The sequence below is a fragment of the Borostomias antarcticus genome, assembly GCF_949987555.1.
Source record: "Borostomias antarcticus genome assembly, chromosome: 4".
Classification (NCBI taxonomy): domain Eukaryota; kingdom Metazoa; phylum Chordata; class Actinopteri; order Stomiiformes; family Stomiidae; genus Borostomias; species Borostomias antarcticus.
The window spans coordinates 9882017-9900637 of NC_140237.1; the positions used below are offsets into that span (position 1 = coordinate 9882017).

Below are 18621 nucleotides of genomic sequence, written 5' to 3' on the forward strand. Positions count from 1 at the left end.
CACACACACACACACACACACACACACACACACACACACACACACACACACACACACACACACAGATATTACCAAATGTAACACACAGTGATGTAGCCTACACACCTCTACCATTCCTATCTATATTACCTTGACAGTATTGTACCTAAATCTATGGGCTTGACACATCTGAGAGCCAGTCATGTAGGAGTATCTGCTCCAAGTCTGGCCTCCTGACTGGGTTTGGAGCCAGGCACCACCTAATCAGTTCCTTGCAAGCTACAGGATCAGACATTAGAGGGATGATGTTTGGAACCAACATGGGATTGCCCAGTTTTCAGTTCTATGATATACTATCTGTAGCTTGGCATTTGCTTAGTTTACGCTGTTCCATACTGTTCAAAAAGATACATCTAAGCTCTCCTTCAAGCAGCTCTTACATTTGGACACCCTTTTCTGGAAGCTCAGGCGTCCAACCACAATCTCATACAGTGACTTGAATGGCCGATCCCCAAACACCAGGTTAAAAAGCAGGACTCCCAGGGACCAGACAGTGGCTTCGCGGCCGTGGTATTTTCCAATCACAACCATCTCAGGTGGGCAGAAGTCTTCAGTGCCTGAAAGAGAGAGACAGAGAGAGAGAGAGTGATTATGCCATATCTCTATGTCCATGGTGCATCAGTCCAACACCGTTCAGTCTCCTGCTTCCCTCACCCATAAACTCTCGGTAGAGTCCATCCTTCAGTCGATCCCCGCAGCCAAAGTCGATGAGCTTGACCTTCATGGTGTCGATGTTAATGAGGAGGTTCTCCATCTTAACGTCCCGGTGGAGGACACGGCGGTCACAGCAGTGACGCACCGCCAGCACCACCTGCTTCATGATGGTCTTGGCGAGGTGTTCGTCCACCCGGCCCCCTGTCTGCTTGGTGTACTCAGACACGTCCATGCATGGGATCGGCCTCTCCAGGACCAGGATGAACATCTCGGGCTGCTCGAACCACTCGATGAGCTCCAGCACGTTCTCACAGCTGGGAGGCTCGCTCACGATCTGCATGAGGGCCACCTCGAGGGGCAGTCTGCGTGATGCTCCAGGCTATGGGGGTTGGGGGGGGGAGCGGGAGCGGGGGAAGGGGGGGGTGACAGGTGAGGGGGGAGGTGGGGGTGACAGTTGAAGGGGGAGGTGGGGGTCTACTTATGGATTGATCCCTTAGAAGCTACCGTGTGCATTTGAAGATGTATGGGTGGAACTTACTTCTGTAGGTGGCATATATATGCTTGGAGAAGAATTTAAATTGGCAACTGGTACTTGTTATGGTGCTGTACGCAAGAATATACTGTACAGTGACCATACTTACGATTCTGATGTAGCGCTCCGATATCTGCTTCCGGACGTACTTAATGGCCACCTGGTCGAGGGGAGGAGGGGCACATATTTGAATATTCAGCCCAATTGTAATGAGCCATACTGACCAGTTACCCAGTAGGGCCTCTTTTAAATTTCTGCAGACTTCTTTATTCAGGACAGGACATACTATATGTAAGGTATTTCCAGGCATGTTAACTCATGAAACAACTTCTTTGCAAAGGGACTAAATATGTTGTTATTTAGCCAATGTATTTGACACTTGGAGGCCTGGTTTAAACACAAAAGCCGTGGTGTGATGTGTATGAGGCAGGGGAGTGAGCAGAAATGCAGAGGAGGAGGAGAGGGTGAACCTGTTTGCCGTCTGCCGTGCGCGTTCCTGCGTAGACGGATCCAAACCCGCCTTCGCCCAGCAGCTTCCCCACAGAGTAGCGGGAGGTGAACCCGTCTGCAAGACACACCTCCCAGGTTCACTCAATCTCCCCTTCAACCACTGTCATGTAACCTCACATTGATCATCTACTCATGGATAGACCAGGATGGATGAGTCTCTCAACATGTGAGGGTAATGGATGGTTGAGGTCCTACCTGTGCATGGTGGGTTGCGCTGGGCCTGGGATGGCTGGGCTGAGGAGTTGGGATTTGAGCTCTGGTTTGTGGGGGCAGGGCCTCTCTTTCTCTTTTTAGAACATTTGAGGGGTTTGTTCTCCTCCTCCCTGGCCCTTTTTTGACCTCTCTTGGCCTGGTTCTCCCTGAGGGGAGGCAGGATGGTCTGGTTCTCCCTGAGGGGAGGCAGGGTGGTCTGGTTCTCCCTGAGGGAACACTGTGGAATCCTACGCTGGATCATGGCCCTTGCTCTGGTCTGCACAGGTATATTTTAATGTTTGTTTTAATTAAAACAAAAATAAATATACACGTTAGTGTTGATACTTCAGTTTTATATTTGTTCAGTTTTATATTTTAGTCATGTAATTAGCGTAGCATATTACACATTTTAATTTCCTTTTCAATACTATTAAACAAATTAACTCCTCTGACTGATAATACATATTTGCTTTACATTTGTTTTAATCTAAACATGCAAGTTCTTCTTCGTTCAGACTCACTTGAGGCAAGCTCCGCTTCCTAGCTACGGGCCAGTCAGGGTGAGCCTCTGTCTTTGTTATCCGAGGCTTTTTAGATGGACCTTCGCCATCGTCCTTTAATTGAGCTCTGCGCTTTCTCTTCATCCTGAACTATTCTACATTCATTAAAACAGACATGATTTTCACTAGAACATTCTGATGCCATGTTAGATCTGTCATTTGCCATTTCACACTAAGGCTGATCAAACATTTTAATTCAAGGTAGACTAAATGAGTCTACAGTTAAGTATTTCTGCAATTTCATATTTTCTTTAGTAGTCTGTTATTATTCATCCCAGACATTTACTCATATAGTATGATATCAATAGTATGTTTTTCTTTCTGATTTATTGATGTCTTATTCAAATACATACAGAACCTACCATGAGCTGTAGATCTGGGAGGTAATATGATCATAATGTGTGCATGTCAAGTTAGACCATGATCATGGAATATCCACTATTATGACATCATAATACCCACGCAGTAACATGATCATAATGTGTGCATGTTAAGTTAGAGTAGTAGACCATGATCATGGAATGTCCAGTATTATGACGTGATAATAGCCATGCAGTTTGCATCACCAGTGTCAATCAATAGGCCTACCTGATGTTGTTAACGGTTTGGCTTAGCCTAGTCTGTAAATCTGTATGCACTATTAATTTAATTCAATTGAAATAACGGGGAACACTAAAAAAAACGTCACTCTATGTTGAAACATTTCAAGCCTATTACCCCGCAGAATTGCTACCAAAAAAATAAATAAATGTATTTGATGCAAGTTAGCTAATCTCGCATTACCTTATCACAGATCTCCGACCAAGCATCTGAAACTCTTCATGGACGGCTATGCTCTTCTGAACTCTTTGCTATGCTAGTGTCAAATTACCCAGTCATGGAAGAAATAGGATAGGCTGTGTCTATGGTGACATGTAGATCATTTCATGAATGTTAATATTTCCTAAAACATCTTCAACATCACAATACAGACATGTGCAAAGGCCCCATCTATGCATCGATGAGCGGAAGCGTCCGACACCGGTCGGAGGCAATTAAGCCTCACCCACACCGGTCTGGGTAAGTCCATCCCGGGAGGGGAAGGACCGGCGGCCGGGATGAAATCACAGAGTCTGCAGGTGTTCTCCTCCCACTCCACACGTCAGATGTGGTCCGCCCATCCTGCCTCACTGATGTTAAGATCTCTTCATTGCTGCAGGAGATCCCGTGCGGCACAAAAGGGTGTCTCGACTTGAGACGCTGGGGAGGCTCCGCTGTTGCAGTGAGCCTGTTGTGGAGCAGGAGGTTCGGCAGGCGAGACGTGCTGTGGTTCCTGTGCGGCGGAGGCCAGCGGGCTGGATGCCTGCGAGGATGGGAAGGTTCTTCTGCTTCTACTTCTGTTGTGTTCCTCTACTCTCTCTATGCTGCTGCTGCGTTCCTCCACTCTCTCTAGGGTGCTGCTGTGTTCCTCTACTCTCTCTGGGGTGCTGCTGTGTTCCTCTACTCTCTCTAGGGCAAGGGCGTAGGTTTGGTTTCAACATTGGTAGGGACCATATAACAGTGTAGGCTGCATACACAATTGTTGCTGGGGACGAGAGGTTAAACCTCTTAAATATGCATATATTTATGAAATTGAATAATACTAATACAATGTTCTTAGTGTATCACATCCTGCCTGCTGCTGCTGCACTCTCTCGACTTTTGCTGCTGCGTCCCTCCACACTCTCTCTCTCTCTTGGTTGCTGCTGCATCCCTCCACTCTCTCTCTCTCTCTTGGTTGCTGCTGCATCCCTCCACTCTCTCTCTCTCTCTTGGTTGCTGCTGCATCCCTCCACTCTCTCTCTCTCTCAGTTGCTGCTGCATCCCTCCACTCTCTTTCTCTCTCAGTTGCTGCTGCGTCCCTCCTCTCTCTCTCTCTCGACTGCTGCCGTTTCATATATAAAAATGATTTGATAAAAATGTAGATTTTCATGGGATTTTTAGCCTGACATACAACTCATAAATTGATATATCTGTCCATTAGGGGAGTCACAAAATACCAGACATTTAGTAGGCAATACTTATTGAGAAACAACACAATCCTGGATACCCAATTTGATACCATATTTAGAAAAAATAAATCCCATGTACTTCAACATACACTACTTTATTTAAAACACCCTCCGGACAATATAGTGAGAGGAAAATTATGAGATTCCAGTTAGCAAGTATACGTTAGCTAATAACTGTACACAGGGACGGGCTTGTATAAAGAAAAACAGACCTGAGTCCTCATAAAAGTAACGTTAACGGCTCTCACGGGCTGGCTAACCTCTAGATAACGTTACCTTATGAGTATTCAGTTTCCCGTATAATTGTAACAAGAACCCGTCAGGCTAAAACAATGTATTTATTTTTTTAATCAAAACTTACGACTTTAATATCACTGATGTTTTTTAGCATAAGTTAATGGGAATTTAATATAGTGAAAATTAGCATCACGGTTAGCACAGACTGGGTTTGACAAAGCTATAGCTAATAGCCCATCGGCTAGTATGCTGACACTAACGGTCGTTAGTTGTGAGGACGCCGTGATCCCATTCAATTAAATCTCTGGTGGGCAGCTAATGTATAGTAATGTAATGGCTGCTGCTATCCTAATGATACAGGATGATAGAAGCCATCTTAACAGTTCGCTAGCTAGCCAGCTTATCACCGGTTGATAATTTCCCACAATGGAAAGACAAGTGATGTTAGTTTAGGTAACGTTAGCTAGCACCAACCTAGCTGGTTTTCATGTGGCTAATGCCAAACTTTAGCTACTTAGTTTACCAGTAACTAGCTACATTACAGTCAGTCATTTAGCAGACGCCTTTAAACAAAGCGACTAACAGTAATTGTATTTAATGTAGGAAAAGCCAATGTACTACTACTTGCCAGAACTCACAAGTGCATCTTCTTTCTAAAACAAGTGACCAAGAGCATAATCTAGTGCTGAAGGCAAAGTGCAAGAATAGCAATCTAAAGTACAGTGCAATACAATAAAAACAATACAATAAGTGCTTAGGAGGGAGCTAACCTAGCTAACGCTAACGTTACTTACAGTTGCGGAGCAAAATCTCCTGATATCCCTCATCCTCTTCGGAGGGGGAGGCGACATTGTGGTGGTTGTACCTAAACGGCTGTCAGAATCACAACTGTACAGTATGGCTTGCTGTCAGCGTCTGTCTGTAAGGCCGTTGGTCTTCAGATCCAGCGAAAATGCAACAATCTATCTCAGCCAAATGAGCCAATCAAACGTGAGTTTAAAAATAATACTGGGATGGCACATTCACGGTGGAGGAAAGGGGTAGATTAACGGTCTAATGTAACTCCGAACATAATGCAAACTAACTCACTCAAAATGGTACGGCTAATTCTGTCCTTCCAAACTATGGGAAGGCCATCTAAATGATCTACTATAAGTGCACTCCAAAGATAATGTGAACAAGGTTGCTTAAAAGTTGGTAAGGACAATTTGGGCCTCCCAAAATGTTGGTAGGGACATGTCCCGACCGTCCATACGCAAACCTACGCCCTTGCTCTAGGGTGCTGCTGTGTTCCTCCACTCTCTCTAGGGCATGGGTTCCCAAACTCCATCAATGTGGGCCTCCCCTCTGAAAACAGTGACACACCCGCGCCCCCCCAACCCCCCAAATTTGTCCATTTTGCAAGGCTGCATTAGTTAGCTATTACACAGCTAAGTAAGCTCGGTAGCACCTGTTGCTAGTTAACGTTATGATGTTTTCGCACAATACATTCAGACCTGCGGGGGGAGGCTCTCTCTGCACTATCCACAAATTTAGTATACATCTCTCCCATTATTTATTTAGATCTTCTGGCCTTTAAAATCACGTTTCATTCATAAAAACCAGACATTTAAAAAAACAAACAAACATGTTTTTCCTTCTTCTTTTTTTTCTAACCATCCCTCCGCGCCTCCCCTTAATTTCTTTGGGGCCCCCCAGGGGAGGCCCGCCTCACAGTTTGGGAATGCCTGCTCTAGGGTGTTGTGCTTCTTCACTCTCTCCAGACTACTGCTGTTTTTCCTACATAACAATGATTTAAGTAAAATTAGGATTTTCATGGGATTTTTAGACTGACATTCAACTATTAATTGAAATATCTGTCTATTAGGGCTGTCACAATACCAGACATGGTTGTGAATACCAGCAGTGAAATTCCACGATCCTCGCTAACCAGTTCGATACCAAAGTTGAAAAAATATATCCCATACTTCAACATACACTACTTTTTTTCTTCTTTTTTTTTTAAACACCCTCCAGCCGATACTGTGAAAGGAAATTTATGAGATTTCAGTTGGCAAATATAGCTTATAACTGTAAAAAAAAAAACTAGACAGGGAGGCTTTCATCAATATAAACAGACCTGAGTAGGCCTACCTAATGCTCCATGAGATGGAAGCCATCAGCGGTGTAGCCTATAGGTGCAGTAACGTTTCCTACAACGGCTTTCACGGGCTGGCTAGATATGAATATTCAATGTCTCTCCTAAAATGGGAGACGCAACAACCCCCGTCAGGCCAAAAATAAATATTAGTTTTATTGTCCAAAGTGGAAGACTTTAATGTCGCTAACGTTTAGCATAAGTTAATGGAGTTTAATATGGCGGAAATTAGCATCAGGCTAGCGCGGACAATTTCTAGTTGTAGCCCATCGGCTAGTATTCATTGCCAAGTAGTGAGGACGTTGTGATGTCTCATTCAAATCTCGTGAAGGCAGCAAAAGAAGTTCTCTCGTCGTGACTCGTGAGCTGAGCTCACTTCCTTGTCAACACAATAATTCCCCAAATGACCAGAAAAAGTAGCTAGATTTGTCGCTTTTCATGAAATAAGTCGCCAGGGGGGTCTGGAAAGTCGCTAAGTTGGCATCACTGGATCATGGATGTATTATAAGAAGTGGATAAGGCATGCAAAGACGGCGGCCCATTCAATCCAATGAAAGTTACTCAGTGGTGCATGAAGCAAGCCCCCATGGCCAGGAACAGACCGTTTTTGGCGAAGAGGCCAAGCTCGGTATTGCAAGTGGCGCCAAGAACCTGAAACCTATGAGGAAACTGAAACCTAAATCCCCCACTACACTGAAGTTACAGTAATATGGGTACTGTAGAGACACCTATGAATGAATCATGGTCCAAATTTAATGGTGAGTTCCATGGCCCATGCTGCACCCCTCCACCGAGTTTCATGCATATCGGGCCAGTAGTTTTTGTTTAATCCGACAGACACACACACACACACACACACACACACACACACACACACACACACACACACACACACACACAGACAGACAGGGGCAAAAACATTACCTTCCGCCCTGCGGGGTTTTGCCCCTGGGGCGGAGGTAACTAGTATCCAGAAAGCCGCCGACCCAGGACAATCCCAGTCAAAACAGCCCACATGGCTGAGCGCACATAGATCACACATTGGGGAGGGTAGATCCATGAGGTAGCGTATTCTTGGAGAGAGTATAGTCTGTAATGAGTTAAGGTGAATAAGCTTATGGTTGGGATTTTTAGACGTGTTAAGCAAGTTATCCGACACAGTCATCCAATACATTTCTCCTTTGGAACAATCAAGGTCTCTCTCTCATACCTGGTGGACAGCAAGTTTCCAAGAAGATTCTATTTAGTCGAGTGGATAAGTTCGAGACTAAACCCCTTGTCTGCGCTCCCACATCTAACAGTGTGAAGCTCATGGGTGTATAGATATGGGGGGGGGGGGTCACCACATCACAGTAGGGGGCAGGGGTCACCACATCACAGTAGGGGACAGGGGTCACCACATCACAGTAGGGGGCAGGGGTCACCACATCACAGTAAGGGACAGGGGTCACCACATCACAGTAGGGGGCAGGGGTCACTACATCACAGTAGGGGTCACAACATCACAGTAGGGGGCAGGGGTCACTACATCACAGTAGGGGTCACAACATCACAGTAGGGGGCCGGGGTAATCACATCACAGTAGGGGGCAGGGGTCACCACATCACAGTAGGGGGCAGGGGTCACCACATCACAGTAAGGGACAGGGGTCACCACATCACAGTAAGGGACAGGGGTCACCACATCACAGTAGGGGGCAGGGGTCACAACATCACAGTAGGGGGCAGGGGTCACCACATCACAGTAGGGGGCAGGGGTCACAACATCACAGTAGGGGGCAGGGGTCACCACATCACAGTAGAGAGAAGAAGTCACCACATCACAGTAGAGGGCAGGGGTCACCACATCACAGTAGGGGGCAGGGGTCACCACATCACAGTAGGGGGCAGGGGTCACCACATCACAGTAAGGGGCAGGGGTCACCACATCACAGTAGGGGGCAGGGGTCACTACATCACAGTAGGGGGCAGGGGTCATCACATCACAGTAGGGGGCAGGGGTCACCACATCACAGTAGGGGGCAGGGGTCACTACATCACAGTAGGGGGCAGGGGTCATCACATCACAGTAGGGGGCAGGGGTCACCACATCACAGTAGGGGTCATCACATCACAGTAGGGGGCAGGGGTCACCACATCACAGTAGGGGGCAGGGGTCACCACATCACAGTAGGGGGCAGGGGTAATCACATCACAGTAGGGGGCAGGGGTCACCACATCACAGTAAGGGGCAGGGGTCACCACATCACAGTAGGGGGCAGGGGTAACCACATCACAGTAGGGGGCAGGGGTCACCACATCACAGTAGAGGGCAGGGGTCACCACATCACAGTAGGGGGCAGGGGTCACTACATCACAGTAGGGGTCACAACATCACAGTAGGGGGCAGGGGTCACCACATCACAGTAGGAGGCAGGGTCACCACATCACGAGTAAGAGCATGAGGAGTAACACCAACATCTTTTTGGCTGCAGTAAGACCAGCAAATAAGATATGAGACAAGGAGGTTGACAAATCAAAAGATGAAGTAGCATTCAAAATCCACAATCTCGGACAACAGGGTTAGATAAAGTAGAAGAAACTAGAGGGGCTTGCACTCAGAGAGGGGGGGTGAAGGCAGCAAAAAAAGTTCTCTCGTCGTGACTCGTGACCTGAGCTTGCTTCCTTGTCAACACAATAATTCCCCAAATGACCAGAAAAAGTAGCTAGATTTGTCGCTTTTCATGAAATAAGTCGCCAGGGGGGTCTGGAAAGTCGCTAAATCTAGCGACAAAGTCGCTAAGTTGGCATCACTGGATGTTTACAGGCTAGCTTGGCTAGCCTGTTCAACAGCTGAATCAGTGAAACAGTGAATATTTGAAAAATAACTCTATTTCAGCCAATCTAAATTAAAAAATAAATAAATACTGGATGGACAAATTACATTTTATCAGTAGGTGTCGTCTGGGTTCTGGTCCAGCTCATGTCCAGGTAGGGTCTGGTGGACTGGGTCACATCTGGGTTCTGATCCAACTCGTCTAAGAGATATAATTTCTTACTTCCTGGAAAACGGTAGGTCACGTGCAATTACGACACCAGTTACCTTCGGTTTTAGGCCAATAGTCTCACAACATCCACCCTGTCAATCAAAACGTCAACTACTCTGCAGTCTCAAGTGTTGAATATCCCGCCCGCTCGATAACGTTCCAATGAAATTCATCTAAACGTATGTCCCGCCCTTGCAGCCCGTTTCAGGCGGAAATACGTCAAAGTACGGAAGCAAGATCTTCTCCAACTTCCCTTTCGGTGTATCTTTGAGATTCAAATCTAAGACCTGCTACTGCTATGCGGCTAACAGCATTCATGGGATTGGTTGTGGCCATGTTCACAGATGTTCATGTCTCCTGCTTGAACAGTTACTGTATATTGTCAGAAGTCAGTTTCAAACATTCCCAATGAAAGTGTGTTTTATAATAAAACAACAGCCACAATAAATTAAGCAGAAATACTTTTAATAAATACAATAAATGATAAATGAAAGGAAAGAAAAAAACAATTGGAAAAAAAAATTGATAAGGAGAACTACAGTAAGGGCAGGGAATGTAAGGAGTTCATTTTGTGCCAAAATTATTTTTTGCGCATGAAGGTAAATCTTTGAGTGCATGGCCCCTGACCTGCTGGTTCCACATGTCTGCTCTGTGTGTTCCTGGTGTCTCAAAGCTCTACCTCTGCTAGCAGGGGGACCAAGCTGCAGAAAACATGGATGATCTCCACAAGAGGTACCTTCACAGTTGACAGGAAATCGCGTGATCTCAGCAACGGAAGTTGGTGTTCCTCGTGTCGTTTTTGTGTGAATCTGCATTGCGCATGTAAAATCTAAACTAGAAAGTACATTTCGCTAACACTTTATAATAATGATCAATTATAAGGCATTTATAAAACATTTGTTAATAATGAACTAATCATTAACATATCATTTATAAACATGTGTAAATGATCCATAAATGATTTGTAAATATACTAGTTAAACATTCACAAATGATCTGTAGATGGTTTATAAAACATTTAATAATAATGAACCATCATTAACAGATAATTTATAACCATGTGTAAATGATTCATAAATCATTTGTAAATATACTAGTTAAAGATTCACAAATGACCTGTAGATGATTTGTAACACATTATCAACATTACTTGTAAATGATGTGTTCAACATTAATTAATGTTAGTTAATATGTAGTAAAACATTTGTAAATTATTTTAAGAATGCCTTACTTATTTGTTTTTCATGTTTATCAAATGATTTGTTAAACATTTACTAAAAGTCTACAAATCATTTGTAGACATTATTGCAGCCCCAAAGACCGTTATAAACTACTAGTTTATAATGAACTAACCATTAACAAATCATTTATACATGTTTATAAATGAGTCATATATAATTTATAAATACACTAGTTTAACATTCAAAAATGATCTGTAGATGATTTATAACACATTATCAACAGTAAAAATATATCCCATACTTCAACATACACTACTTTTTTTCTTCTTTTTTTTTTAAACACCCTCCAGCCGATACTGTGAAAGGAAATTTATGAGATTTCAGTTGGCAAATATAGCTTATAACTGTAAAAAAAAAAACTAGACAGGGAGGCTTTCATCAATATAAACAGACCTGAGTAGGCCTACCTAATGCTCCATGAGATGGAAGCCATCAGCGGTGTAGCCTATAGGTGCAGTAACGTTTCCTACAACGGCTTTCACGGGCTGGCTAGATATGAATATTCAATGTCTCTCCTAAAATGGGAGACGCAACAACCCCCGTCAGGCCAAAAATAAATATTAGTTTTATTGTCCAAAGTGGAAGACTTTAATGTCGCTAACGTTTAGCATAAGTTAATGGAGTTTAATATGGCGGAAATTAGCATCAGGCTAGCGCGGACAATTTCTAGTTGTAGCCCATCGGCTAGTATTCATTGCCAAGTAGTGAGGACGTTGTGATGTCTCATTCAAATCTCGTGAAGGCAGCAAAAGAAGTTCTCTCGTCGTGACTCGTGAGCTGAGCTCACTTCCTTGTCAACACAATAATTCCCCAAATGACCAGAAAAAGTAGCTAGATTTGTCGCTTTTCATGAAATAAGTCGCCAGGGGGGTCTGGAAAGTCGCTAAGTTGGCATCACTGGATCATGGATGTATTATAAGAAGTGGATAAGGCATGCAAAGACGGCGGCCCATTCAATCCAATGAAAGTTACTCAGTGGTGCATGAAGCAAGCCCCCATGGCCAGGAACAGACCGTTTTTGGCGAAGAGGCCAAGCTCGGTATTGCAAGTGGCGCCAAGAACCTGAAACCTATGAGGAAACTGAAACCTAAATCCCCCACTACACTGAAGTTACAGTAATATGGGTACTGTAGAGACACCTATGAATGAATCATGGTCCAAATTTAATGGTGAGTTCCATGGCCCATGCTGCACCCCTCCACCGAGTTTCATGCATATCGGGCCAGTAGTTTTTGTTTAATCCGACAGACACACACACACACACACACACACACACACACACACACACACACACACACACACACACACAGACAGACAGGGGCAAAAACATTACCTTCCGCCCTGCGGGGTTTTGCCCCTGGGGCGGAGGTAACTAGTATCCAGAAAGCCGCCGACCCAGGACAATCCCAGTCAAAACAGCCCACATGGCTGAGCGCACATAGATCACACATTGGGGAGGGTAGATCCATGAGGTAGCGTATTCTTGGAGAGAGTATAGTCTGTAATGAGTTAAGGTGAATAAGCTTATGGTTGGGATTTTTAGACGTGTTAAGCAAGTTATCCGACACAGTCATCCAATACATTTCTCCTTTGGAACAATCAAGGTCTCTCTCTCATACCTGGTGGACAGCAAGTTTCCAAGAAGATTCTATTTAGTCGAGTGGATAAGTTCGAGACTAAACCCCTTGTCTGCGCTCCCACATCTAACAGTGTGAAGCTCATGGGTGTATAGATATGGGGGGGGGGGGTCACCACATCACAGTAGGGGGCAGGGGTCACCACATCACAGTAGGGGACAGGGGTCACCACATCACAGTAGGGGGCAGGGGTCACCACATCACAGTAAGGGACAGGGGTCACCACATCACAGTAGGGGGCAGGGGTCACTACATCACAGTAGGGGTCACAACATCACAGTAGGGGGCAGGGGTCACTACATCACAGTAGGGGTCACAACATCACAGTAGGGGGCCGGGGTAATCACATCACAGTAGGGGGCAGGGGTCACCACATCACAGTAGGGGGCAGGGGTCACCACATCACAGTAAGGGACAGGGGTCACCACATCACAGTAAGGGACAGGGGTCACCACATCACAGTAGGGGGCAGGGGTCACAACATCACAGTAGGGGGCAGGGGTCACCACATCACAGTAGGGGGCAGGGGTCACAACATCACAGTAGGGGGCAGGGGTCACCACATCACAGTAGAGAGAAGAAGTCACCACATCACAGTAGAGGGCAGGGGTCACCACATCACAGTAGGGGGCAGGGGTCACCACATCACAGTAGGGGGCAGGGGTCACCACATCACAGTAAGGGGCAGGGGTCACCACATCACAGTAGGGGGCAGGGGTCACTACATCACAGTAGGGGGCAGGGGTCATCACATCACAGTAGGGGGCAGGGGTCACCACATCACAGTAGGGGGCAGGGGTCACTACATCACAGTAGGGGGCAGGGGTCATCACATCACAGTAGGGGGCAGGGGTCACCACATCACAGTAGGGGTCATCACATCACAGTAGGGGGCAGGGGTCACCACATCACAGTAGGGGGCAGGGGTCACCACATCACAGTAGGGGGCAGGGGTAATCACATCACAGTAGGGGGCAGGGGTCACCACATCACAGTAAGGGGCAGGGGTCACCACATCACAGTAGGGGGCAGGGGTAACCACATCACAGTAGGGGGCAGGGGTCACCACATCACAGTAGAGGGCAGGGGTCACCACATCACAGTAGGGGGCAGGGGTCACTACATCACAGTAGGGGTCACAACATCACAGTAGGGGGCAGGGGTCACCACATCACAGTAGGAGGCAGGGTCACCACATCACGAGTAAGAGCATGAGGAGTAACACCAACATCTTTTTGGCTGCAGTAAGACCAGCAAATAAGATATGAGACAAGGAGGTTGACAAATCAAAAGATGAAGTAGCATTCAAAATCCACAATCTCGGACAACAGGGTTAGATAAAGTAGAAGAAACTAGAGGGGCTTGCACTCAGAGAGGGGGGGTGAAGGCAGCAAAAAAAGTTCTCTCGTCGTGACTCGTGACCTGAGCTTGCTTCCTTGTCAACACAATAATTCCCCAAATGACCAGAAAAAGTAGCTAGATTTGTCGCTTTTCATGAAATAAGTCGCCAGGGGGGTCTGGAAAGTCGCTAAATCTAGCGACAAAGTCGCTAAGTTGGCATCACTGGATGTTTACAGGCTAGCTTGGCTAGCCTGTTCAACAGCTGAATCAGTGAAACAGTGAATATTTGAAAAATAACTCTATTTCAGCCAATCTAAATTAAAAAATAAATAAATACTGGATGGACAAATTACATTTTATCAGTAGGTGTCGTCTGGGTTCTGGTCCAGCTCATGTCCAGGTAGGGTCTGGTGGACTGGGTCACATCTGGGTTCTGATCCAACTCGTCTAAGAGATATAATTTCTTACTTCCTGGAAAACGGTAGGTCACGTGCAATTACGACACCAGTTACCTTCGGTTTTAGGCCAATAGTCTCACAACATCCACCCTGTCAATCAAAACGTCAACTACTCTGCAGTCTCAAGTGTTGAATATCCCGCCCGCTCGATAACGTTCCAATGAAATTCATCTAAACGTATGTCCCGCCCTTGCAGCCCGTTTCAGGCGGAAATACGTCAAAGTACGGAAGCAAGATCTTCTCCAACTTCCCTTTCGGTGTATCTTTGAGATTCAAATCTAAGACCTGCTACTGCTATGCGGCTAACAGCATTCATGGGATTGGTTGTGGCCATGTTCACAGATGTTCATGTCTCCTGCTTGAACAGTTACTGTATATTGTCAGAAGTCAGTTTCAAACATTCCCAATGAAAGTGTGTTTTATAATAAAACAACAGCCACAATAAATTAAGCAGAAATACTTTTAATAAATACAATAAATGATAAATGAAAGGAAAGAAAAAAACAATTGGAAAAAAAAATTGATAAGGAGAACTACAGTAAGGGCAGGGAATGTAAGGAGTTCATTTTGTGCCAAAATTATTTTTTGCGCATGAAGGTAAATCTTTGAGTGCATGGCCCCTGACCTGCTGGTTCCACATGTCTGCTCTGTGTGTTCCTGGTGTCTCAAAGCTCTACCTCTGCTAGCAGGGGGACCAAGCTGCAGAAAACATGGATGATCTCCACAAGAGGTACCTTCACAGTTGACAGGAAATCGCGTGATCTCAGCAACGGAAGTTGGTGTTCCTCGTGTCGTTTTTGTGTGAATCTGCATTGCGCATGTAAAATCTAAACTAGAAAGTACATTTCGCTAACACTTTATAATAATGATCAATTATAAGGCATTTATAAAACATTTGTTAATAATGAACTAATCATTAACATATCATTTATAAACATGTGTAAATGATCCATAAATGATTTGTAAATATACTAGTTAAACATTCACAAATGATCTGTAGATGGTTTATAAAACATTTAATAATAATGAACCATCATTAACAGATAATTTATAACCATGTGTAAATGATTCATAAATCATTTGTAAATATACTAGTTAAAGATTCACAAATGACCTGTAGATGATTTGTAACACATTATCAACATTACTTGTAAATGATGTGTTCAACATTAATTAATGTTAGTTAATATGTAGTAAAACATTTGTAAATTATTTTAAGAATGCCTTACTTATTTGTTTTTCATGTTTATCAAATGATTTGTTAAACATTTACTAAAAGTCTACAAATCATTTGTAGACATTATTGCAGCCCCAAAGACCGTTATAAACTACTAGTTTATAATGAACTAACCATTAACAAATCATTTATACATGTTTATAAATGAGTCATATATAATTTATAAATACACTAGTTTAACATTCAAAAATGATCTGTAGATGATTTATAACACATTATCAACAGTACTTGTAAATGATTTGTTCAACATTAAATAACATTAGTTCATGTGTAGTAACTCATTTTTAATTGCTTTTAAGAATAACATTTTACACCAATTACTAGACGTTTTTCTTTTTCATATTTAACAAATGATTTGTAAAGGTTTTTGCATGCGCTAATCTAAAGTGTAAATTATTGTCTAATGATTAGTTCATTATTAACAAATGTTTTATAAATGCCTTATAACTGATCATTATTATAAAGTGTTACTTACATTTCTTGCAGAAAGTGAGGTGGGCTAGCTGACCGCAGTCAGACTTACAAATTACTGCAAGTAGTACTACTGTATAACTACTAAGTACTATAAATATAAAAACTACTATAAATACTACTGCTACTAACTAACTACTTAATACAACTAACTACTTAATACAACTTCTGATAGTACTACTATAATTACTAACTACTATATAAAAATGACTACTATAAATACTACTGCTAGTACTACTATAGCTACTAATACAACTATTGCTAGCACTACTATAACTACTATTAATATAAAAACTTTTATAAACTACTATAAATACTGCTAGTACTATTATAACTACGAATACAACTACTGATAGTACTACTATAAATAAAAACTACTCCAAACTACTAATGCTTGTACTAATACTAATACTACTTCTGATGGTACTAACTACTATAAATATAAAAACTACTATAAATACTACTGCTCGTATAACTACTACTACTACTACTCCACTGGATACTGAATATATATATATATATATATATATATATATATATATATATATATATTAAACTCAGCTATTATGTTAAAATCAAATGTTGGGTTGGGTTGTTTTAATTAAATGGGTAGTGTGCTATTTTGGATATTTAGCCTTATTTGTGGTCTGTCTACCATCAACCCAAAACATAGAGACCATAATTTCACTGATCGTTACAGTATTGAGCTAGCTGCAGTTTCTATGCAGGCTCTCAATGAGCTACAATATCAGTCAATGGGGCATACATGAATGCATTGAAAAACTATGATGAGTGTGTTTTTGTTGAGACGGGAAGCACAGGGTGTAGTCTTACTGACCTCAGTATGCTCTCCTGTGAAATGTATTGCAATCCGAATATTTTTAGGCGTGGCATGACTTGCACATAGTCCTCTGTGGGCAGAGTGAAAACAAGCCCCAGGGGAGTTTTTATGTCCAAGCCATGCCAAACGTATATATATAAATGTACAAATATTTGGATTGCAGTACATTTCACAGGAGAGCATATTGAGGTCAGTAAGATTACACCTTGTGCTTCGCATCTCAGAAAACCACTTCATCATAGTTTCTCCAACATAGTTTCCCCATTGACTTCCATTGTAGCCCAGTGTGAGCCTACATAAAAACTCCAGCTAGCTCAATACTAGAAAGATCTGTGAAATGATGGTCTCTATGTTTCAGGGTCATGGTAGAGAGACCACAATTAGGGCTAAATGTCTAAAGAAGCACACTAACCCATTAAGTAAAGAAAACTCTTCTCTACTTAATCAAAACAGCCCAACTGCAATTTCATTGATATTGATATTTGATTTTTAAAATGATTTATCAAAATGTATCAAAACGCACACATGTTAGGGTTTTGATGGAGGACCCAAGAGCAGACACGATTGGGGTGAAAGCCCGTAGGCACGTTTATTGTGATCCGGGGAGAGGCAGGCAGTAACGTGGTCCGTAGACAGGCGTGGGTCAGGCGGGGACGTGGTAGTCGTACAGGCGTGGGTCAGGCAGGAGCAGGGTTGTCGTACAGGCGTGGGTCAGGCAGGAGCAGGGTAATCGTACAGGCATGGGTCAGGCAGGAGCAGGGTAATCGTACAGGCGTGGGTCAGGCAGGAACTGGATACTGGGAAGACAGGGAGAACAGGGTAAGGCAAGGTTAAAAAAACAGACGAGGCAGGGAGCTAGAGACGTGTACCCACTAGGTTGGTTGTCAACGATCTGGCACAGAGGGCTGTGTGGACCGGCTTCTTAACCTGCTGGCGATTGGCTGATCAGGACCAGGTGCGTTGATTGGCTGATCAGGACCAGGTGCGTTGAGGTGTGGAGGCGAGGCAATCAAGGTGACGCACGGCAGGTGTGGATCGGGGGCGTGTCTGGCTTGTGATCGCAGACATGCCCGCAGTTCCCGCTGCAGGCTCTGGGAGGTGCTGGGGGAAACGGAGTCCGGCACTGGAGAGACAGGGACAGGCTGGGGACCAACGTCAGAACCGGGGCTCGGGCCGGGGTCAGGGGGCTGAGGAGGTGGACGAGGCTGACGCGGCGGTGCCGTGACAGCACATCTGTTTTTCCAATATACTCTTTTAAACGTACAGTATGTGTGTGTGTGTGTGTGTGTATGTTTGTGTGTGTGTGCGTGTGTGTAGCACATGCACATGTTTATTTTAACATAATAGCTGGGTTAATTTTGATTTTACATACGCAATACAGATGTTCACACAAAAATGACAAGAAGAAGACCAGCTTCCGCTGCTGAGGTCACATGATGTCCTGTCAACTGCGGAGGTGCCTCTTGTGGAGGTCAGCCA

General features: G+C 44.0%; 1 protein-coding gene across 1 annotated transcript in view; it reads right to left on the reverse strand.

Moving 5' to 3' along the window:
* cilp (cartilage intermediate layer protein, nucleotide pyrophosphohydrolase) overlaps positions 1 to 18621 on the reverse strand; it is a gene marked incomplete at both ends in the record, with an annotated part of 78531 nt that overhangs the window by 31815 nt on the left and 28095 nt on the right. The window contains 4 exons of the mRNA XM_084437297.1: positions 420 to 596; positions 694 to 1072; positions 1335 to 1385; positions 1696 to 1790. Of these exons, the coding sequence (XP_084293423.1) occupies positions 420 to 596; positions 694 to 1072; positions 1335 to 1385; positions 1696 to 1790 (702 nt within the window). The remainder of the gene's footprint in view (positions 1 to 419; positions 597 to 693; positions 1073 to 1334; positions 1386 to 1695; positions 1791 to 18621) is intronic.